This window comes from Borostomias antarcticus (genome assembly GCF_949987555.1).
Source record: "Borostomias antarcticus genome assembly, chromosome: 8".
Lineage (NCBI taxonomy): Eukaryota > Metazoa > Chordata > Actinopteri > Stomiiformes > Stomiidae > Borostomias > Borostomias antarcticus.
Genome location: NC_140241.1, coordinates 6,058,251 through 6,081,625, shown reverse-complemented (window position 1 = coordinate 6,081,625; position 23,375 = coordinate 6,058,251). Strand labels below are relative to the sequence as shown.

General features: G+C 45.9%; 3 protein-coding genes across 3 annotated transcripts; 1 reads left to right on the top strand and 2 right to left on the bottom strand.

Annotated features, from left to right (window-relative positions):
- Nucleotides 1-1,663: 1,663 nt before the first annotated feature.
- On the bottom strand, nt 1,664-2,397 carry LOC311312201 (transmembrane protein 276-like; the record flags this gene model as incomplete). Its single annotated transcript, XM_084442074.1, has 2 exons — nt 1,664-2,179; nt 2,308-2,397. 2 exons carry the CDS (start codon nt 2,395-2,397, stop codon nt 1,664-1,666), a joined length of 606 nt encoding a protein of 201 aa, XP_084298200.1.
- A 284-nt stretch (nt 2,398-2,681) lies between these two features.
- On the top strand, nt 2,682-7,365 carry cep72 (centrosomal protein 72; the record flags this gene model as incomplete). The annotated part of the gene is made up of 14 exons (XM_084442073.1): nt 2,682-2,760; nt 3,022-3,149; nt 3,239-3,431; nt 3,530-3,650; nt 3,767-3,945; nt 4,332-4,384; nt 4,608-4,650; nt 4,868-5,071; nt 5,182-5,363; nt 5,545-5,638; nt 6,202-6,380; nt 6,593-6,719; nt 6,835-6,946; nt 7,281-7,365. The coding sequence occupies exons 1-14, from the start codon at nt 2,685-2,687 to the stop codon at nt 7,363-7,365; spliced, it is 1,776 nt and encodes a 591-aa protein (XP_084298199.1). The 5' UTR covers nt 2,682-2,684.
- Nucleotides 7,366-10,414: 3,049 nt separating this feature from the next.
- tppp (tubulin polymerization promoting protein) lies at nt 10,415-14,548 on the bottom strand (the record flags this gene model as incomplete). Its single annotated transcript, XM_084441869.1, has 4 exons — nt 14,514-14,548; nt 13,356-13,691; nt 10,776-10,929; nt 10,415-10,624 (listed from the first exon to the last, which is right to left on the bottom strand). Exons 1-4 carry the CDS (start codon nt 14,528-14,530, stop codon nt 10,415-10,417), a joined length of 717 nt encoding a protein of 238 aa, XP_084297995.1. The 5' UTR covers nt 14,531-14,548.
- Between the last annotated feature and the right edge of the window lie 8,827 nt (nt 14,549-23,375).

Genomic DNA, 23,375 nt, shown 5'->3' with positions numbered 1-23,375 from the left:
GATGGGCCCTCACTAGTGTTTGTATTTGTACAGACATCTAATATTTTCATTCAATTTGGAAGAGGATCAACATGGGAGTAGACAGACTCAGGTCCTCCAGGAATAGTTTTAAAATACAGCATTCAAAATCATCGGTTTGGTGATTTTGAGAGTGACATAATCCCTCCTCTATGGACTTGTATGTTGAGCCTGATCTTGACAAGCGTCTTGGTGAACAGTCACACCACACATATGTGCCGGTGCCGGTCTATAACGAGCAAGTGTGACTGAGCAGGACCTTGGCCTGGGTCCCTGGACCTGGAACCTTGGAGCCTGTAGTGCTGACTTTGAGTCGAGGGATTCAGAGCACTGTAGTTCTGCAGTGCCCGCTCAGCGTCTATCCAAATGACCGATCGGCCCACGCTTAAAGGAGAAGGGTGGATAAAGATGCATCAAAGAAGCAGAATTAAACATAGTTCTTTAATGACATTAATGTTAATCAAAATACATAGCCTTAACACAAAAGGTGAATTCATAAGCCCTTCCAAATCCGTGCAAACTATCCAGACAGACCCAGAGTGAACTGTATCTGGCCGGGCCATTGCAGATGGTTAGCTGGTACTGTAACTGCTGAGGCAGCAAAAATGAGTAGTATCTGGGATCTGGAATGTGACTGGCTGCTTTGGTACCCTGTGCATGTTCACACACTATCTAGCTATTGGCCCACAGACGTGCCCTGATTGTAAATGATCTTAATCTTGAGTACAGGCTGTGTTGTGTACAGCTACTGTACCTCTCTAGGAAATTACACTGGCATCTGCCAGGCTCACTTACAGAGAAAGAGAGTCTATCTGCATCTATATATAAGGCACTTCAATCATCTACAGTATATGGGGCTACCGTTGGTTTCTCCGAGTAAGCATAAAAATCACTTTATGATCAATTCATAATATTTTTATAGTGCAAGGTGGAAATGAATTAACAATAAATCGGAGAAAATAACCATTACATTTAAACATGCCAGTATCAAAGCATATCTCGCTTTAGTTTAATTTAGTCACAGATTAACAACAGTGCTTATTAACTTGCGTACCGTAGGATTGTGTATGGTGAGGCTCCATCAATAATAAGCAGCTTCGTTCCCTGAGCCTTGGATTCCGACAGTCTCCATACAAGCCGGTCACCACATCCCTTGGGACATACGACCTCCCGTTGGGAGATGACATCATGGTATGGAACTTCTGATCTAATCCCTCTTGTAATGGGTTAAAAGTTTTAGAGCCCGCTAGGACAAAATAAATAGGCAATCCACTTATTCTGCTCTGCCAGTCTAACAAGCATCTGTAGTGCACAAGGGTGAGTGATAAAATAGCAGCCAGGAGAATGAGGCTGGCTGGTCACTGCCAGAGACACCAGGAGCTTCCAGCCAGCAAACTGGTGCTGTGGGAGTCGACACACAGGCATCGATCACAAGGGTATCCCACACTAACGTACGTGGACGTACTTAAGAAAAATGCAGGGGCGGAAAGTACTGACGAGCTAGCCAGATGTATGGAGGATTGGGATGACTGGACACGCCGATGGAGGGCTTGTCTGAGGACGACCTAGAAGTCTACGTGTACAGACAATGATTTCAAGATGATGATCATTTTACCAAGTACCAGCTGGTCTGCACAGTGAAACATCAGTCCCATCCCTTAATTTCCTCCAGGTACACGTTCAGGGCCTGTTTAGAGGCCAAACACCCCAGTGTCATGGAGCCTTTCAACAGCCACTTGAGCAGTCCCTCTGTGTCGTGTGGAGAGAGGGACTGGAGCCCAACCCTGGGGGCCACGATACAGGGCAGGCTGAGGGCCACACTGCCCAGGGCCCCTGCACCATTCCCAGCAAACAGGCACACAGTCAGGGAACAGGACAGAGAAGACAGGGCCAAACAGCGGGTCATCACCGTCAGTCCATCCTGAGACAGCCAATCACAGAGCCCTGGAAGGAGAGCCGAGCCAATCAGGATTATATGGGCCGTATTGCGATCTTCGCTGAGCCACAGGAAGCCAAAGGAGACCAGGGGCAGAGCCAGAACCTCGCCGGCCCACTCCAGCTCCCGCTGAATAGAGATGAGGTCTGGGCTGGAGAGAGGCAGGGCGCTGAGGCCCGCAGAGAGCCCGAGCAGGAACAAACCTACTGATGGAGCTCTGTGGTCCTGGAGAAGAAGAGAGAGTAGATCGGTGTTAAGGAGGGGAAAAACATGACATGGGTTCTGGGATTATGCTCAAGATATTGAACTATTAAATATGTCCATATACAAGGTATGGATGTGTGCCAATCTACCTTGAATAGTTGATGGGCTGAATACAGGGCAGAGACCGACAGAGTGATATTGGAACATGCTGTGATCCACTCTGTTAGACAAGCTGCCATTGAACTTGAGAACCTGCAAGGCAGGCGACAGGGCACAAATTCACTTAATTCATCGCTCTCTCTCTTCTCAACACTTCTGAGTTCAAGGGAAGTCAATTCTAAATATAGTTTTTAAGATCAAGGCCATGGTAAAACGTGAATTGAAACTCACCTAGTGAGCGGTACTGAGCCTGGGAAGAGTTGAGCTACTTTAGCGCACGCGTTTGTTTTGACACGTGATGCAAAAATCCGGATGTGGGTGACGTCAACGCGCGTGCTCCTACTTTTGCCAGGGAACTTCGAAAAGTATGGCGGCTGAATGCTTGACAACAATAACAGAGCAATGGATACGGGAGAAGTTGCATCTAAAACACCACTGTCTTGGTAATGTTGTTAACGACTCAATGTTTTTTTTAGGATGTAACTTTACAGCCAAGGTTAACACTCATTTTTGTACTGCAATGTTTGCCAGAAACTACCGAAAGAGTGACGCAAGCTAGGCTAACTAGCTAGCTTGTCGTTGGCTCGGCTCTTCTGCCAAGCCAATCAACGTTGTTGGTACTACCCAACAAGCTAGCTAGACACAGACAGGCTCTATGTGTCGACAGGATGAAGACATGTTACATCTATCTTTTATGTTTGCAGCGGATGTCAGATCTCTGAGTCTTCCAGGGACATACAAGGAGAAAATCAGACATCTTGGAATCTCACTGAAAAACTTTGTCCGTCTAAAGACACTGGACCTCTCCTGCAATGCTCTGGTCTCTGTCGATGTAAGTTAAAAAGAGATGGCAATATCCCTGACAGACTTGTATGTTTATCAAACGAATGAACGTGTACATATTATTCCTTTTCTTCTAAGGGTGTTCAACACTTGACGATGCTGGAGAGGCTGAATCTGTACTACAACAGCATACCTTCTATACACGAGGTCAAGGTGCTCTGTAGGCTGACCGCATTGAGAGACCTGGACCTGAGACTCAACCCTCTGGCTAAGAGAGACCCACATTACCGCCTATACCTGGTCCATGCGCTCTCCAACCTGCGCAGGCTTGGTAGGACCGCCTCTTGTCCGTTTGGTGTTTGGTCCATTGATCAGGTTGATTCAAAATTTCTAAATTTTTTAATCTATTTTCTCTCTGTGTGGTTCCAGATGACTGTCCGGTCCGTGACAGTGAGAGGAAGGCAGCCATCATGCATTTCTCCTCAGACTCTGCTCTTGTACAGCAGATGAACCCCTCACTGACAGACCCCACAGAGCACAGTGACCAGAGGTATCGTACTAATAGCCTAGCAGCACACCATGGGGTGAAGTTGACCAGTATTTCCCACACTGACCGATTGTTGCAGCAGTTTTATCTGTGATATACATGTTGTTTATGTCTGGTAGAAGCAGTGGGCTGAGGATGGCCTCCGTTCATCGGATGACCAAGAGGCTCTCTTTCCTGGATGACACTGATGATGTTGTGTTGAACCTTGTGGCCAAGAGAAACTGGGGCCAAAGTGCACCTCAGTCTTTCACTGGCTCCTTCCACAAGGAGCTGGTGTCACAGCTGTATCACTTACAAGGTGTGTTCACAGGTCAAGGTGCTACTATCTGTATTGTATCTATCTGAGGTGGATGAACAGTATAGCTCAGGAGGTAGAGCGGGTCTCCCAATGATCGTAGGGTCGGCGGTTCCAATCCCGTCTCCTTCTGACAACATGTCGAAGTGTCCTTGGGCAAGACACAACCCCAAATTGCTCCCAATGAGCAAGCTTGCATGGTAGCTTCTGCCATTGGTGTGTGTGTGTTTGTGAGAGAGTGAATGGGTGAATGAGAGACCTTCATTGTAAAGCTCTTTGGATAAAAGCACTATATAAGTGCAGTCCATTTACCATAACCCTCACCAACCATAACTCTTTCAGGAACTTCCAAATAGAAGTTGTGTTGTTTGCTTTCACCCGTACTACAGAAGCAGATTTGAAAAGTGAATACCATTCGGAGAGGGTGTCCTCTCAAAATCAGGTGATGCTTTGCTTTTTAATGTAACTGAGACGATTGATTAAAGATGCAAATACATCGTCATAATGTGAGTTTTTCTTATTTTGTTTTACTATTTTCATCCTTTAGCAGATGCTTAGAATATTTTTGATCTGAGGGCTCAACAGTGATTGTCAAGTGACCTGGCCCAGTCTTTGGGTCAGAGGTCATAAGCTCTAACCACTGAGCTGCCTATTTTGCTCTTTAGGAACCGTCTAAGTCCATCCTCAGGTATCCCCAAACTAAAGATGGTGAGTGTGTGCATGTTATTTATGCCATATGCTATAATCCCTCTAGTGTGCATGGTTTAGCTTGACAGCATAATGTGTCTCAATGTTGATGCAGGATAAGTCCACCAGAGGGAGACATATTTGCTTTGATGTTCTCTAATCCTTAAAGCAAATGCACAAGAAGAGCATGCATTTCTTCTCTTCTGTTGTGTTATAATGTTGTCCTCTGATTGTCCAGCTCACCGTGTCCAGTCCAATGACCCTCGGATGAAAGGGTTACCTCAGACAAAAAGCTCTTCCTCTGAGAAAGTGACTGAGGGACCCAGGGTGACCTTCGACCCTCATGTGGAGAAACATAGAATTGGCTCTCGAAGAGAGAAGCAGCATAAACTCCCCAAGCACCTGAGATTCCCAGCCAAGGGCTACTTCACTCCCCACCCTGGTGAGACCACTTCCTGTATCAGAGGGAATCATTAACATGAATTCCAGAGTGTTTACTCATGTTGCACAATACATTTGTCTGCTGTTAACTTCAAAAAAAATATTTTAAAGATCCAGGAGACCAGTCTAGTTCCTCATCAATGAAGATCCGGCCTCCCAGTCCAAGAAGTCCTGGGGTGAATCCCTCTGATCCCTCCAACCCCATCCTGCATCCTCCCAGACTCTCCTACCAACGCACCGAGCAGCCAGCAGAGGGCTCCACTCAGCCACCAAAAAAAGCTCAGCAGCAAAGGGTGGGGGACGTTTAAAATACCACTCCAAGGACCAATCACGTTTGCCTGTACTGCCATGCATTCAAATCCTGTTCATTCGGTCACTCGCACTATGTATGGGACGGAATTCTATTCTTAAATTGTAGCAAGATTCACAATGTCTTGGTCATGTTTCTTCTGTATGTGCATATCTGTCTGACAGGGAAGCTACAGACAACGCCTGGAGATACTGCTCAGCCTGGTGGACAAGCACTGGTCAGGGGAGAAGTCACTCCGACATAACAACAACTTCCTCTGTGAGTCTGAAGCACAGACACACACACACACAAAGGGTTTGACCTTTGGTATCAGAAGGTCCGAGCAGGTTGAATTCTGACAGTAGGTGCGTTTACATGGACAGTTTGAATCTGTTTCAAATAGGTTTGGAAGACCAAACCGATTGAAAATATGTCATATAAACACCTCAATCCGACTGAAATGCCCCAACCCGATTGAAATTCCAATCGCTTTCAAGGAGGTAGTTTAAACCTTTTCGAAACCGTTTGGTCCGTCATGTATACCTTAAAACGGATTGATGCTGCGTTCTGCGTTCATTTTGCGCATGTTCAAGACTTGACTAATCAAGGCACGCTCGACAGTTCCGTAATCAGCTGTTTGTAACCATCGTAACGCAATCACTCACGGCTGCGTGCGCGTTCGAAACATTTGTTTCGTTGGCGCATGTAAACACCCAACCAGTTTACTGTGTATCCCATGTATACGCTCAAGCTGAAATCTTCAACCAGATTGAAATCAACCAGATTGAAAAATATTTGTCATGTAAACGCACCTACTGTTCTCTCTTCTTCTGTATCTCCAGCTCAGGCTGTCCAGATCCTCTCCATGATGGAGCAGGACATCTCCAGTCGAGAGGCTGAGGTCAGGACTCTGAGAGAGGAGGTCGAGGAGCTGAAGCAGCAGGCAGAAGTACAAGACCAAGAGCACAAGCAGGAGGTCCAGGGTCTTTCTGCTCGGCTGGAGGAGGCACACGGGAATGCTGTGAGTGGTCAATATTACCATCTACTGTATATGTATATACTTTGTTATTGTTGATTTAGTTTAAGTTTATTTAATAGGACAATGTGCACGTACATTAAATGTTTACATGAAACAAAAAGATGGGCGCACCAGATTTAGCTAAAAGTTACATTCCATCTGTAGTCCTTAATTGATGATTCCTTTTTTGAAATTCTATTTTTAATTGGCGACAGAACAACCTGAATGAGCAGCTGAGGACAGTTCTGGAGGAGAACGTCTCCCTGCAGAAGCAGCTGATCAAGTTAGAACAACAGTATCTAAACTCCATGATGAAAAGCTCACCAAACCCCGAGATGAAGGGTGAGTGGATCCGTACGCGAGAAAACAAAACTATTACAGTCAACGACTGACCGATCTGTTGGAAGTGTATGAAGCTGTCTGATGTTTTCTGTCCCGCGGTCCGTGTCCCCTTCAGACATGCAGGCGGTGGTGGACGATCTGAAGAGGGAGGTCGCGGCGCTGAGGGAGAAGGTCCAGGACGGTCAGAGGGTCAGGGAGCTGGCCGGCATGCTGCAGGAGAGCCACAGGTAGCGGGGCGGCCCCACGGGAAGGCCCACTTAACAGAGCGTCTCTGTGCCTCTTAACCGCACCGTACTGTAACCTTTACCACGGACTGAAAGAGATTTGATGAGCAGACGAGGAACAGTGCTAAAGATTCAGTCAATAGGTTAATCAGTTAATCACAGCTTACAGAGTTACACTTAGAAGTCTGTCTGTCTGTTTGTCTGTCTGTCTGTGTCTGTCTGTGTCTGTGTGTGTCTGTGTGTGTCTGTGTGTGTGTGTGTGTGTGTGTGTGTGTGTGTGTGTGTGTGTGTGTGTGTGTGTGTGTGTGTGTGTGTGTGTGTATGGCTGCTGCTGCAGGTCACTGGTGGCCACTAACGAGCGTCTGCTGGGTGAACTGGAGGGACCAGGAAGTGGCCAACGAGCAGAGGGAGACAGCAGCTGAACCTCTGGACCAGCACCTCTAGCCCCAGGCCCACGTCCCCCACACCGTCAACACACCGGTCACGCCAGGCTATGCATACATGCCGTTTCTAGCAACTACTGACTGTTATCTGGAGGAAGTCGGGTGCATGTTACAAAGCAACCTGATTATTAGGACTAAGTCTGTTCCCATGTCATCACACTGTATTGTCTCCCGAAGTCATTTGCCCTGCTCATTTTTCCATATTTATTTCATATTTATTTAGTTCTAGGCATGTTGATGAATGAAGTATTTATTATATTAAAGCTGCTTCTGCTCAGTGCGGATGTTTGGATGATGTAAATAGGAATGGGTCGTAAAGTGAATAATTTCAGGAATGCTGATCATGGGTCGAGAAGGCTAGTTAGGAAATGCGATGTTTCTTGTCCAATGACATTTGAATGAGTTGAGGCCGGTGTGGTTTTCCTGGACCCGCGTCAAGACGGCGCCTCTCCTCCCCAACGTTCTAGTCTCGTTTTGAGGTCAGTCCTGTCTCCATCTGGGAAGGATGCGTCTAGATTGCAGTTGCACTCTGGCCTTGTTTCTACCTCTATGCCTCTGGGTCTGAGATGCGTGCACTCACACACACACACACACACATACAGTACATTCACACAGATGTGTTCACGCTCACATACTTTCACTTAAGGAAACTGAATGGATTGGATCACTGCAACAGGGATTTTGCATGTAGGTTAAGGTAGTGTATATCAAGCTATGAGAATGCGAGTATGTAATAACATAGAGCTGATCCCTTCAATAAACCTACAGGAAATGAGAAACAGACTTCTTGAGTTTCGCATGGATGAGTTTTTATTTTCAATAATGCTACAAATCATGGACACTTTCGGTCTAAAGAACAGGAAGATAAACATTGCATGCACTAGGGCACCACAGTACATTAAAAGATTATTTTTGAAAAATAGGACAGTATTGTTCCTCCAGACAAAAGGTGCACTGTATTTGGCAGGAAGCACACAAGACAACTCGTACTAAAGCGACCGATGCAGTTGGTTGGTTTTGTCTTCATCTGCTGATGCTGCAGGTAGCGTGACGTATGACTGGAACAGTACTATGTTTGAAAAATAGATCTACAAAAGTATACCTCTTCAACTCTTCCCTTATTCCCCATACAGTATATCCATAGAAATAATTTAGAGTAAAATATTACCCTGTTTGTGTGCTCAGTTGAATTTGTGCCTTAAGACAGTCTCACAGTGTTACAACTAAAAGGTACCCTAAAACCTCTTAATATAAAATAGCATCGAAGGATAGCTCACAAACAATACTGTAATGTAGTCACTAGTCATTCTGTACCAGTTTGGTGCGTATTGCATTTCAATCGTATTTATTCATAGGCTACTGTAAACATTGTTAAAGATGGATATGCATCAATTTCAACTAAATCTAATCAGGGACTGATTTTGTTTGATTTGGGATTAATACTACTGTTGAATGTTTTGGTTCAGTGTGTTTGTTCAAACCCAACTCCTTGTCCACCAATGTCCCTTTGCTACAGTATACTTGTCTTTATGAATCCATAAATAAAGGACATGATCCTTTAATAAAAGTAAAGATGTTCTGTTTCAAAGGCAATGGTCTGTCTAGTCTACATCAAAACAGAAGCAGAGCAAGTCTTTACCTGAACACATTTACTAGGTTTTAGTTGCTTCCCAATCATACGCATTCATGCACAAGGTACAGCAATATACAACAAAAATGCAGCCAGTGTCTTGTATTAAGCCATGCGGCTATAGATTTAGCAATACAGTATACACAATCTCACCACCAATATATTAGAACTATGTCAATCTGACGGCATAACAATATCAGTAAAATATTAAAAATACAATCTTAAACAACCCAGCTCATATTGGGGCACCAACATTGTGTTGTTGAACGGTTGAATGTTATCAAAATGGTATGTGCATAAATTTGAACAATTCCATATAATTTCAGCAATTTATACAATATTACATAATGTCAGATCAAAGCAGATCATGTGACCAAGAGATATGAATTATAAGCACAGATCAAATTCTGAACAGTAGCCTATCTTTTATGTTGAAAAAAACACTTGAGTGCAGGACTAATAACGTTACTTGACATTAATAAAAGCAAGATTCACAAGAAAGGGAAGTTAAGACAGACGTACTGTAACAACTTCTATAGAATGCACCAAACAATATCATCATCTAAAGACAGGTAGATGCAAAACGTCAAGATATGCTATCCATTGTTTCACTTTTAAGAACAACTGAAGGCAAACTATGTATTCAATAATGTGTAAACTATTATGGAACCACGACACCAAACAAGCACGACAGATTAAGACTCAAACAGACTTCATTGACCAGAGGGGAGGCAGTGCTTTGGAGTTAAGGATAGTATTATCATGAATCTTGGTCTCTAAATCACCAAATGATTCCCGAGCGCGGCACCGCTGCTGCTCACCGCTCTCCCAGGGGATGGGTCAAATGCCGAGAACAAATTTCACACTCAGGTGTGTGACAATCAGTGGAACTTTAACCTCTAGAAACAAACTAGGAGACAGTACACCCACTTCACTAGCTTGCACCAATAAACATTGAAGTCAGCTAAAGGTTTCAAATACAGAATGCATTTCTTCTACTAAACATGGTAAAAAAAGAAGTTAGGCAAAGTGCAATGTTGTTGACTTATTTCTCTCCTCTTGGCTTGTTTTTCTTGGCATGTTATAGTGCCCGTTCCATATTGGAAGGCCCTATCATAATAATGAGGCTTCACACTTCATAGTATAGCAGTTGCTCTCGTTTACTCAATTCAATGTTTGGCAGTAACTTGCTATCTGTTAGGAATGTACCAGCTGGTGATGTCTTTGTAAAATTAGAAAGTAAACAGTTTTCCAGTTCTCACACTTCATGAAGATAGAAACGTAAAAAGATCTCACACACACGCAAACATATGGGTGGAAAATAATTCAAACCTATCCTTTTTGTGCTTTCACTGAGTTTCATAGAAAACGATCGTAGTAATTGGAGGATTTCCATCCTCACATTGGTTTGGCTTGGGGGGGTTTGGTGACCTTCTTCTCATATGACCCTGCGTGTTTGTATCCTGAGACGTACCCGGATGTGTCCACTACCTCCACGCGGCCTGCTTTGCCCCGCCCACGGCCCGTCTGGTCGAAGCGCGCCTTGTGTGACCCTGTGAACTTGGTGGTGTCGGTGAGGCGGGACACTGTGGGAGAGGCCACGGCTCTCTGTGGGGGGGGGGGAAACCATGAAACCATGAGCTTGTTCTGCCTTGTAGGTTAGACAAACTGATACTGTACACTGCTTTGTATTTCATATTACTATCATTGTGTGTTTATTGTGTTTTGAATATCATGTCATATTTGAATTAGACCGTACCGTAACTCCTTTAATGATAGGTGATTTCCCCTCAATCAACTTGAACACCTCCCCCTCTGCCTCCTCCCCCGTCTTCTCCTTGTGTTTCTTCCTGGCCAGCTCGCCGAGTGCTACCTTGAACTCGTCAAATGTGATGGTACGAGAGGCTTTCTTCCTGAAATTAGGAAAATAAATCACTATTCCATTAATGTCTATATAAAATCAGCAGCAACACAATAAACATAATTTGCTACATTGTTGTACTTTGTTAACGACTCTCATTTATGGCTCGCCATCTTGGTTCGAGAGTTTCAAAGGGCAAGTGGAGCACAGAACACACAGCCATCTGAGAGAACATGAACAGGTCATATATCTGAGCACCGGGCTGTGATGGTGTGCTCTGCATCAGACTAACAGAAATAACTCATACAGTCTAGGTCACAGTTAATTTTTTGTGGGTCCTTAGACTGATAGTATCAAATGCTATAAAAGTGGCATTACAAGGCAGATGGAGAGTAGCAAGTGACTCACAATTACAGTAGTGTTACTACTGCACCATATTCTGGACGCTGTACTGTTTCTGTGTAGCAGGGTATGTCTTATAACATATTTTTTGATCTGGTACTGTAGTCCCTGCTCAGCACACTATCAACTCTGTTTCAGTCAGGTGTTCATTTCAACCCCCCCTCCCCCTTCCTGTGGGTGAATCAGCGTGTGACCCGCCTCGACTTTCATGTGGAGGGTCCATAGTAACACAAACACAAACAGTCATTGCTGTGGTGATAAATCACCTAAACAACAGTCTATAAAGTCAGCAATGTCCTGGGGGAACCTGCCGTCATAGCAACAAGCTACAGCAAACAGGGCTGTTTGGGTTTATTATTCATTTGACTCCTTCGGTGACCGGCGGCTCTGTTTGGGCCGTCCGTCAGTGTTGAGCACTTGAGCGCCATTCCTCCGCGCCTGTTCCATGCTGTCTAGTGTCAGATGGGAAATTGGACTTCCAGCTGGCACCGTTCTGTCTGAAGACGACGACCCCTTCTCTTCTGGCAGTCCACCCCATTCGGTCACCCTTTCAGGAACGTGTGAAGGGATCAGCCATGTTAAATAAACATACCAGAGGTGGGTGGTTGTTGTGACAAATCACAGGGAAAGTGGTTAGCAGACTGGTGAGGGGGTTTTAGTTCAAAAACAGGAAAATGGAGGTGCCTGGTACTTTGTTCTCATACTGGTGTTCCACTGAGGGAAGTCTCACTCAGCTTACTGAAGATGAGATGAGAGTGTTAAAGAGAGAAAAATTAGCCCCTGGCATGATATGCTATCACCATAAAGGATGCCAGTGATTGAATCCCACGGCTCAAGTTATGTTATGTCTTTCTCCTCCCAGCAAATAAAGAGTGTCAGAGAGACTCTAGACATTACAGCCCTGAATAAAAGCAGGATTTACTGAGCCACACTGCCATCCGACAGCGCTCATAAAGCTGTTGAATTCTGTATGTGCTAGCGAAGGAGCCCCGGCTCTGATTCAAATAAAGACTAGATCTGCATCTCCGGCACGGCAGGCAGCCCTCCCTTCCCTCCCTCGCTCCCTCCCTCACTCACGCCCGGAGTCAGAAACAGCTCCGAACACGTCCCCTCCCCCACTCTTCCTCGGCCGGGCTCCGGAGCGTCGTGTTCACACGGCTCACGCTCTGCTAGGATTCCGCCGCACCGCTCTGCTGAACAACACCACAGACAACGCGCAGCTCGGGCGACGAGCTCGAAACGCGCTCTGATCGGCGGAGGCTGGAACCCCGGGTTTAATCCGGGACCGCGGGCCAGGTTCGGGCCGGGCCGGACAGACTGTGCTCACTGTGGGGGAGGAGAAGTAGAAGTGGGGATGGAAAAGAAGGAGAATCCACTAAATCAAAGCGAGCCCCCCCCCCCCCCCCCGTCAAAGGAGGGTTGTGAGTGGCCGTCTCTCTCCTCAATTCTGACGCTGTCTAGCAGAATAATCTTTATTCTCAGGGCTCAGCCAGTGTGAAACAAATCACCCTACGGCAGCTTCGTTCATAAGCGAGGGGCCCGAAACGCCCGTGTACCAAAACGAAACCATAATTCCCATGATTCACTGGGAAACAGAACCTGACAAGGATCACGGGAGGAATGTCCACTTTCAACACGGAGCGGCGCCGCAAAACGTTTGCTGTCAGTGAAAAACCTTTGAGGCCACAGAATATGGTTCAACTTCCATGATGTTATGCAGAGCAGAGGGGGGGGGGGGGGCAACTACTTCAGTCGTTGGGAGAAACAGGATGAGTCATCCCGGCCCCTGGCTGTGTGTGATGCTCCAGGGGGACAACCACCTCCCACAGGACAGGAGGCAGAATGTTCCGGACTAACAATGAGGAGAGCTAGACAGTTCCCATCTGCATCTAGTGTAGGGGAAAGCATCACATGTGGTATTCTATGCATAACACTCATCAGTAAGTCGATCTATCGCTCAATAAACAACTACCTAATTAAAGCTTCTTTTATATTATGACTGAACTGTTAACGAGTGAGAGACAACCCTCAGCCCTGTCCCCAGTAAGTCTGTATTGTACGAGCCAGCTCTCCTACTTGACTTTGCTGAAGACGATGTCCACGTCCGTGAGGGTGACGTTCTTGCCGTCGATGACGCTGCAATCCTTGCACAGCTTGGACCAGTTCTTGCCGTGCAGCTCCTTGCCCGTGGCGCGCGTGTCGCCGTGGATGGCGAAGCGCCGAAACGACTCCTCCAGCGCCGTCAGCTCCACGGGCGTGGACGACCCCGCCCCTCCCTCGCTGGTCCCGTTGGACTCGGAGGAGAGCCTCTTGGACGCCCGGTCCTTGGACTGTTCGCCGGGCGGCCCGAGGGCAGCCGAGGTCATGATGGGATGCTTGGCTGTCTGGACCTTAAACTCCGCCATGTTGTCTCTGGCGGAGGGAAACACCACATTAGCTCAGCCAGCCAGGACGGGTTTCCTGTTTATGTGAAATTTCATACTGACATACAAGTTCGGTATTTCAGACCTCAATAGGACTGATGTCATGGGAAGCATGACATGATAGCTCGATACAATGAGGCTCAACACATTGTGAAAATGGAGGAGGAACTCAATACTCAAATGGAAAAAAAGCCTTGTCCCGTGGAAAAATAAGCATTGTGGGGACTTCAAAGGAGAGAATAAAAACAAAACAGAGAGAAGGATAAAGGGAGAGAAAAAGAGGGAGAGAGCTCTGTGTATTTTATTTTTTTACTGTGCCCAAAGGGGGAGTCTACTCAAACATACAGGGGGATTGGGAATCCCTTATAAATAATGCAGTGGTTCTGCTTCAGGATAACCTGTGTCCTCTTCTGCTCCTGAAAGAAAGCAGTGTTTCTGACCGCAGGGCTGGACCCAGATTACTGTCGGGCTCTGGTTCCTCTCTTTAAGTTAGTTCTGTGCTAAGAGGCACGCTTGGACAGTTCTGTGGTGCGTTCGTGTGCATAGGCTAACTAGACGCTGAACGGGCAGATGTCCTAAGTGTTCTGGCATAGAGGTGGAGTTATTAAAAGATCTCTGTGGAATTCAAGAGCACAGCATTGAAGTGCCAGGGACAGTCTCTCATACCCCCCCCACCCCCCCACACACACACACACACGCACACAGTTGACTTTACTTGTTGGGCCTAGGCTTGTTTACATAGGGGTTGGAATAAAAAAAAAAGTCAAGCATAACAAGCTGTAAAAAATATTTCGATCGCTAGATCACTTACTTGGGGTCAGCCGCCATGCTGGTGCAGGAGTTGCTTTCCCCCTCTACGCTGCTTGGAATAGGGAATTCTTTTCGTCGCTTTGTGCTATGGGGAAAAAAATGCATGTGCACAGTGAGTGAGTGTGTTTGTGGGTGCGTCTGAAAATCAAAGTGGTTCTGCAAAGCTTGTAACCAGTCTTTCCGGTGCTCCCAATTTCACCTAATAAATCAAGCTACTTTGATGATATTTATGACTCATTCAATGATGGCATTTTATCTGCTTGGATCAAATCTAAAGTCGTAAACTTAATGAAAGGGTGCAGAAATACACTTCACTTAAAATGACATCCTCTACAACGTTGTGAACAGAACCAAGAGCAACCACTTAATCTTCACAATCATCTTGATCTTGATCTTTAATTTCCTCGGAGGAGGATCAATACAGTAATCAATCAATCACAAACACAACTTATTTCAAAACAAACAGTTTGGCTACTCCTAATTTCTGTGATTCAAATAGTTCAACGTTAGGTCTTCTCTTTCAGTCCTGTTAAGGGTTTGTTTTTGAACAATGATTCTCTCTTCCTTTCAAGGTAGTTTGAGTCAGTCGAGTACAAGGATTCTTGTTTCAGGACGTGTGTGTGCTGTGCGCGTACAGAAAGACCAGGCAGCCAATAACGGCTCTGTGCTCACCTTCCAGCTGCTCCCATAGCCAACCACAACTCAGCATCCTCAAACCACCTGTGTTGCCATGGCAAAGAACACCCGTACAAAGTCTCGAACGTAGATTACCAGAGAGCAGAACAAGGTCCAAGCGAGTTACATCCCATGAGCTAAACCTCCACTCCAGCTGGTAGCACTTTCAATTATAGCATGCCTCTCTTATTGTTACATAGCTCCTCACTGCTGCTTTCATTCAACGCACCCCAAGTCCTTCAGTAGCTACGAAATGTCTGACATCCAGCAAAGCAAAGGTTTTTGTTTAGAGGAGAGTGTCCAACAACCACAATGTTAAACAATGTAAGTGCTATCCACAACTAAAAGGCCACGAAAGTCAGAGGATTGACCCTCAGTAAGGATTATTATATTTTGCTGGTCAGTTCTTACTAAAAACAAGCAATGTATTAGTCTCTATCAATCATGGCATTCAGAGCGGTGGACACTGGCCATTGTCCTCTGTGCGAGCATCTGCCCTGTCTGGCTCTGACCCATCTCTTTACACACAAGTACACACACACGGTGACATCGCAGAGTAACACTGTTGATACGGGGGGTTTGAGTGGCATACGTCATGTAGGACTCTGGCCACTTCAGCCACCATGGAGGGAGATTTAGGGTTGAGGAATTAACTGCGACAGCCCCTTTACTTACTATAAGTGTACTGAAGTGAGATAACCTTAAAATCAAGACTACTTGAGATAGAGAACGTGTCCGCTGAGCATCCAAATAATGAAATAAAAGACGAATCATTCTTCTAGGGTCAGTCCAGGTGTAGAGTAGTGATTCTGGCAAATTCTCTGTCCAACGAATTCAGCACTGATAGGATCAAATGGATACTTTCGATATCTTACCAGCCTGATTGAAGTCGCAATCTGGTTTCAACTTGTATCCAGAGACATCTGTATCATAGATCTCACCGAAATCCACTAGACTTTGTCTAGAACTGTCTGCATGTTCAGACACATACAGTTGTCTCCCTCAGTGTACATACCGACACCAAGATCTGGCAACCTGTTTAATTTTGTGTGACGACCTCATCTCTTGGATAGAGCTTTCTGTGCCATCCTTTGTGCCTGGTCGAGAGAAGCCAAATCAATGTCGAACAAAGGAATCTTTTCACTGTCTTTGAATTTAATAGTCCGTCGTCTCAAGTAGCACAGTCCTCCATACAGCCAGCCTCCTCAAACACACTTCATGCTCAGGAGCTCATAAACAGGCCAGTGAGAAAGAGTTAATTCATTTGGCAAATCCCATGTGAACAATTGGGTCTGGGTGATTTATAGGCAATAATGACTGAGTTGTACTTTGAGATAACACTTTGAGAGCTGCTTGTTTGTTTTTCCATGGTTATGTAAAATATTATTTCAAATTTTATTTTTAAAACCAGATTCACTCAAGTGCTGGGCATTCCTCCTGTAATAAATTATAGTTGGTGTGAGATATGATCAGATTATCACCACGGTAATAAGAAGTTTCAGCCAGACAGTCTTTCAGGTTTTTCTGAGGCCTATAGGCTTTCTGAGGTATGTTGCATCATTTTTATCAGCTACATAGGAAAAGCCATTTAGGTGAGTTCAGAGTCTCAGATGAGACCAATCAGTGACTGGATGACAGCATGCTTACATATATTTGCCTTCTGGCCATGCATTGCACAGCTGAGTGGCTTGACTCTAAATTGGCCCATTTTGAACTCCATCTATTTATAGCAGCCAAACGCACCGCCATGACTGGAACATCCTATCCTTTCTCAGGAAAACCGATCGGTCAGCAGAGAATAATCTGACCCTGCAATATTGACACGTATTGGAGGGGAATGGTGAGTATTTGTGATGAATGCGAAATGCTATGAAAACAACAACATGGTAAATAAATAACAACATGGTAAATAACCACAACAGCACCCTGTGAAGAGAGAGGGGGCAGCGAGGTGTGGGAGGGGGAGTGTGTTCCCCAATGTCGTCATGGTGACTGAGGCATGCTGGGATCCCATCTGCTCTCGATCCAGGTCGCCGTTCCAGCCAGGCAGCTGCCCCGGAACGCAGCTCTACCAGCTCGTCCTATCAGAGAGAGGGGTGCTGCCAAGCCCCGCCTCTACCCGCTACGCCCCGCCCGCCAGTCGAGAGGCCGCGCTGCCAAGTCTACCGCTGACTGCACCACTAGCATGTGGTCTCCTGAGTCTGGCAGTACCCCAAGTCCACCATTGTTCTGCTATTGTACCGCTGACCATTGACCTGAGTCTGCCTGACCAAACCCCTTGACCACGTTCAGTCTGCCATTGTGTTAGCCACCCCGCTGCCCCATCCAACCAGTCACCCTACAGTGAATGACCTCACCATGCTCTCCCATGGGTCTGAAGTCAGCCCAGTGTCTCGTGGCTGGAGCGTCCACCCCCCAACCCTCCAGAGCCAAACACCCGGGCTTTAACAGGCTATTGTGCTATAGAAATAATGTTACACTAGCTTCCCTCAACTCTTGGGTTTATTGTTGACATTAACAATACGTTATGTGAGCCATAAAAGGTGTAAGGCAGTGCAATGAATCTGCGAGGTTGTGCAACCCCTTGTATTTATCATAGAAGATGAATGGCCCCAATGGCAGCAGTATCCCTGTCACGTCTCAAATTTAGTTTTGGTTCGTCCAATAGCACTGAGTGTTGTGATAGCGTTCTATTTGAACTAGGGCCAAGACTAGGGCCAGGACTGTCACTTGTTCCCTATTGATCACCTGAAATCAATAGGGAACAAGTGCACAGAAAACATGGCCTCCAACCATGAGGCATGTTCCTTTGTGGCAATGATGGAGTGGAAATGTGTCATGTCTTTTGGAATTAATGATACTCTAACCTACAAGAGAATCCTAACATCTAACTATAATGACAGAAATGGGCGGGGTGTGTAGGTACGTAGGGGCACATAAGGTCGACCATGCACTTCACCGCCTAGCCACCAGAGGGCTGCGCAGGATTGAAACGGCCATATCTCTGTGTGGGAAGGTCACAGAGACACACGGTTCGGACTGGCAGAAAGATCTCAACTTAACAAACGCATACCAAACCCAACAAGTCCCACACGTGCGAGTGCGCACAGCCAAAACAAAACTTTGAGCGAAGCCATGCCCCCGTGTGGGGGCGCTAGAGACACAGGGTTTGGACTGGGGTGTGGGGGCAGAGCCCTGAATGCACCGAACAGCTCCACGCCACCTCCGACCCACGGGGGGTGCCACAGAGTCGCCCAAACACGGCCATCCATTCACCACCATTCATTTGGACTTGGGCCCAGGATGTCAGTTTTAGATAGACAGAGACACATAGACAGATACAGACAGACAGACAGACAGACAGATAGATAGATAGACAGATAGATAGATAGATAGATAGATAGATAGATAGATAGATAGATAGATAGATAGATAGATAGATAGATAGATAGATAGATAGATAGATAGATAGATAAAACACGACAACGGCTCCACAGGCACTGTGTACACTAGTGTAAAACAATGACTGAACAAGCCAGGAAGCTTTGACCTATCTAAACTCTGTGGATTTGAATGGTACAGGTGTCTCTGAGTAGAATAAACTATACCTTTGCTGAGACATATAACAGTTTCAGTATGCAAAGAAAAATGTGAGGAAAGAGAGAATCCTCCTGATGCTGTAGAGCAGAAATCTGCAAGAGCGTGTAACCGATGCTATATGTGCCGAGAATGACAGTTGGTTGTCCAGACTCACACCCAGATTCTTCACAGTCTGAGTTGGCATCAATGGTGACGGACTGGTTACGGTGCGGGCAACCCTTCCCTGGGAGGAACAGAAGCTCAGTCTTGTCCAGGTTGAGCTTGAGTTAGTGTGTCGCCGCCATCCACTCCAAGATGTCAGCCAGGCACGTACTGTAGCAATGCATGCCTCCACTTCTGTTTCAGAGGGGGGGAATGACAGGACCAGCTGGGTGTCATCAGCATAACAATGGAAGAAAAACACTGCAAGCAGATGACAGAATCCAGAGATGCAGTGTAGAGGGAGAAAAGAAGAGGACCCAGGACCGATCCTTGTTGAACTCCCACAGTCAGGCTGCGTGGTTCCGACATGGACCCTCTCCATGTCACCTGGTAGTAGCACCCCGTCATTTAGGATGCAAACAGGGAGTGCTGAGCCTGGGATGCCTTTCTACCTCAAGGATGGAGAAAAGGATCTGGTGGTCCACTATGTCAAACTGCTGACAGGTCCAGGAGGATCAGATGGTGGTGATGAAGTGCTTTGAGAAGCTGGTCAAGGAACACATCTGCTCCTCACTGCCCAGCACACTAGATACCCTACAGTTCGCATACAAACCCAACAGATCCACAGAAGATGCAACAGCTCACATCCTTCACACCATCCTATCCCACCTAGACAAGAGCAAGGGAAACGTGTCAGGTTATGTGAGACTGCTGTTCATTGACTACAGTTCAGCTTGCAACACTAAAACCCCACCCACTCAACACTAAACCCAGGGTCCTGGGGCAAAACAACGCCCTCTGCAAATGGATCCTGGACTTCCTGTCAGACAGACCTCTGGTGGCGAAGGTACTGTAGGCAACACCACACCTCATCCCCCCTCACGCTCAACACAGGAGCTGCCCAAGGCTGTGTGTTGTCCCCACTATCTAAATAAAATGATATTGACACTAGTACTCCCTGTACACTCACAACTGTTGACTCCAATGCCATCATGAAGTTTGCTGACGACACAGCAGTGATAGGCCTGATCAACAACAATGATGAGAAGGCCTACCTGGAGGAGGTGAGGCTCCTGACCCAGTGGTGTCAAGAAAACAACCTCCATCTGAATGTCAGCAATACAAAGGAGATGGTGGTGGACTTTGGGAGGAAGCAGGAGAGGAACTACACCCCTCTAATCATCAACAAGACCCCTGTAGAGAGAGTGGACAGCTTCAAGTACCTTGGCATCCAGATCACCAAGGACCTGACATGGTCAACACACATACTGTGGTGAGGAAAGCACGTCATAGACTGAACCACCTCAGACAACTGAGTCAAATTCAGAGCGTCCCAACAGATTCGATGGAACTTCTACTCATCCACAATCGAGAGCATCCTGACAGGGAATATCACCACCTGGTAAGGGAACAGCAGCTCTCAGGATCACAAGGCCCTACAGAGAGTGGTACGGTCAGCTGAATGTACCTTGGGGGGGGCACTCCCCAACCTCGAGGACATCTACACCAGAAGATGCAAGACCAAGGCCAACATGATCCTGAAAGATCCCAGCCACACAGGAAATGGACTGTTCTCTCTGCTACGGTCAGAGAAGAGATACCGCACTCACATGTAGGGGTGTAATGATAATTTGGGTCACTATTATCGTGATGTGAAATTTTCAAACCTTTACATCTCTATTCACATGGCAAGCACGGACAGGCTCAGGCAGAGCGTCTTCCCCCAAGCCAGCCGGCTCCTGATTGACTTCATTTATTATAGCTATAGCATGTACATAACTCATCCATAGCATGTACATAACTCACCCATAGCATGTACATAACTCACCCATGCCCTCCCCCTCTCCCCCCCAGCTTATTTATTTATTCATTCATTCATACCCATATATAGCATGTAGCTAAAGGTCCATCCAGACCTTCAGCTATCCCATCCCAGCTTAATTTTATTCTTCGGGTACTTATTGTGTAATTTGTGTTCATTTGTATAATTTTAATTTTTGTAAATTGTACATTTGTAACTTGTACATTTGTAATTTGGAAATTTGTAATTTGGAAATTGAGCATTATAGACTTTATCTGTAGCATAATCTTGGATTTCACTGTGACTGTACACCGTATATTACATGTGACGAATAAAAGGGATCTTGAATCTTGAAGGACTGAGGAGAGAGAGTTTGCTTTCGCGGTATGGAGGGTATGGAGAGACTCTGGGACTGCAAGGAGGGCCGTATCTGTCAAGTGGCCCCCCTTGAACCCAGACTGGTGGGCCCAGGAGGTTGTTCTGGCAGAGGTACAGTATGAAGACAGTTGGTTAAAGACGGCACGTTCTAGTATTTTTGATAGAAAGGATAGAAGGGAAAACAGTCTGTAGTTTTTGATGTCAGGGGGGGTCAAGTGATGGTTTCTTCAGGAGGAGGGTGACTGGCAGTCTTGAAAGCAGAGGGAAAACACCCTGATACCAGAGGTGTGTTGATGAGGTGGGTCAGGAAGAGAACCAGCTCCGGCGCAACAGACTGAAGGAGAGAGGAGGGGACAGCGTCTAGGTAACAAGGTTGAGGACCTCGCTAGGGGAGGAAGGTAGGTGGGACATGGAGAGGGGAGGGAGAGCTTAGGGGGAGGAGATACTCAGATCTGGTGAGAGCAGTGCACGAACCCCGGCCCCTGGTGGCTAGCTGCACCGAAACACGGTGCCTTAGACCACTACACCATCACGGACCCCCCATTCATCAATGTTGAAGTCACCTGTTGTAGGTTTAGGGAAAGTGGAGGCCAAGCTATCTACAGTAGCTACAGAGCTGGAAAATAGGACTATGCTCCACTGTTAGCAATGCTACTGGGAGAAAGCAGTACAGGTATACCACAGGCACATGCACTAGTCTCTCATATACAGACATCTCATAGAATGGATGAAATGTCATTGGGTAGGGGACAATGAAGCAGCGGATTCATATGCTTGATATGATATTATGGAAAGTGCAACCACATTTTCCATAAGTCAGTCTGAGGCTGAATGTGATGTTAACCTATCAAGCATAATTATGTTGTTGCAAATGATACAATGTCTACAGAAATAACAAATTATACAATATCCCATTTTAAAGGCTTGACAAGATTGCCAAACTTTGATCACTGAGCCAGATCAGGTCATACAATTTTTTATCCAGCCATAATCTTTTTAAACCCTGACCTGAATATTAACTAATGACACACAAAGTAGACTAATTTACACATTGAGGCTAATTGTTTCTGACAGGAGCCAGTGGCTCTCGGACCAGTGCACTGGAACCTATAGGAATCTGGGGCAAACCCAAGCAGTGACTGCATCCTCTCCTCATCCGTACCTAATCCAGCATATGGGGAGATAAACAAGGCTGCACAAACATGCTTTGAAAAAACATAGTTCTTCTCTTTTTGCCCTTTGAAAAGAATTGAGCATACAAACATTCACATTCATTCTCTACCTTGTTTGAACCCACAATAGTCTCAATTATTTCAAGTCTGGGCCAAAAATAAATCCCACTTTGGCATTATAACATAGATTAAACAGGCAACGAAATAATCAAGTTAATAACTGAGTAGAACCGAAACTGAAAATAATTTTCCATTCGTGTTTAGGCGTAGCCTACATGTAGCCTAAAGCTGAATACATTATGTAACAGTAGGCTACTGATCATTCGAGGCTGCAGCCCCACGGCAAAAGCACTGTCAGTCTTCACAGTAGTGAAAAAAATGCACAGACCACCACTGGTACAGATGATTATTGAGGCTGATCTGAAATTCATCTAAAGGCAAGGTAGTCCGGTGTTCACAGGGGAACAGAAACCAGTAAGAGCATGTTTTTTTGGCGCGACGTGTTACATAAACTGGGAAATGTCAGATGCATGCTCTAACACGGAATAGGAGTCCACGTGATCATTGTTATTATCCAGCATCGTACTCAGCCTGTTTTTGCCACAATACATGAGCTCGCGCATTTTCTGCAATATTGATCAACATTGATACCATATCACAATGAAGTTAATTTTATTCCATAATTCCAAAGCCAGTGATTTAAAGAAATAGGATTATTTCAAACCGAAACCAAATCAGACAATACAACGACGTCAAAATGATAGGCTACTATCCGTAGGCAGAGGTGTCAAACGTCAAATCACACACCAAAACAACTTTCGACATGAAGCTTGTTTTGTAAATAAAATGCATTGATTGCAGAATATAAAGGATGACACGCGTAATCTGTATTGAAAGCTACATTTACCTTCTGCTGTCAGTTGTCAATTCCACAATATCATAATTGCGCGTCGGGGGCTGTGAGCGTTGGAGCTCTGTCCAGAGCGTGGTAATACTGTTGCCGCTGTCGTGCTCGAACCTTTCTGATGACTGAATCGCTGAGAGATGCTACCAGACATACAGCCCGCTGATTGGCTGTGAGGAACTCTACCGCGTT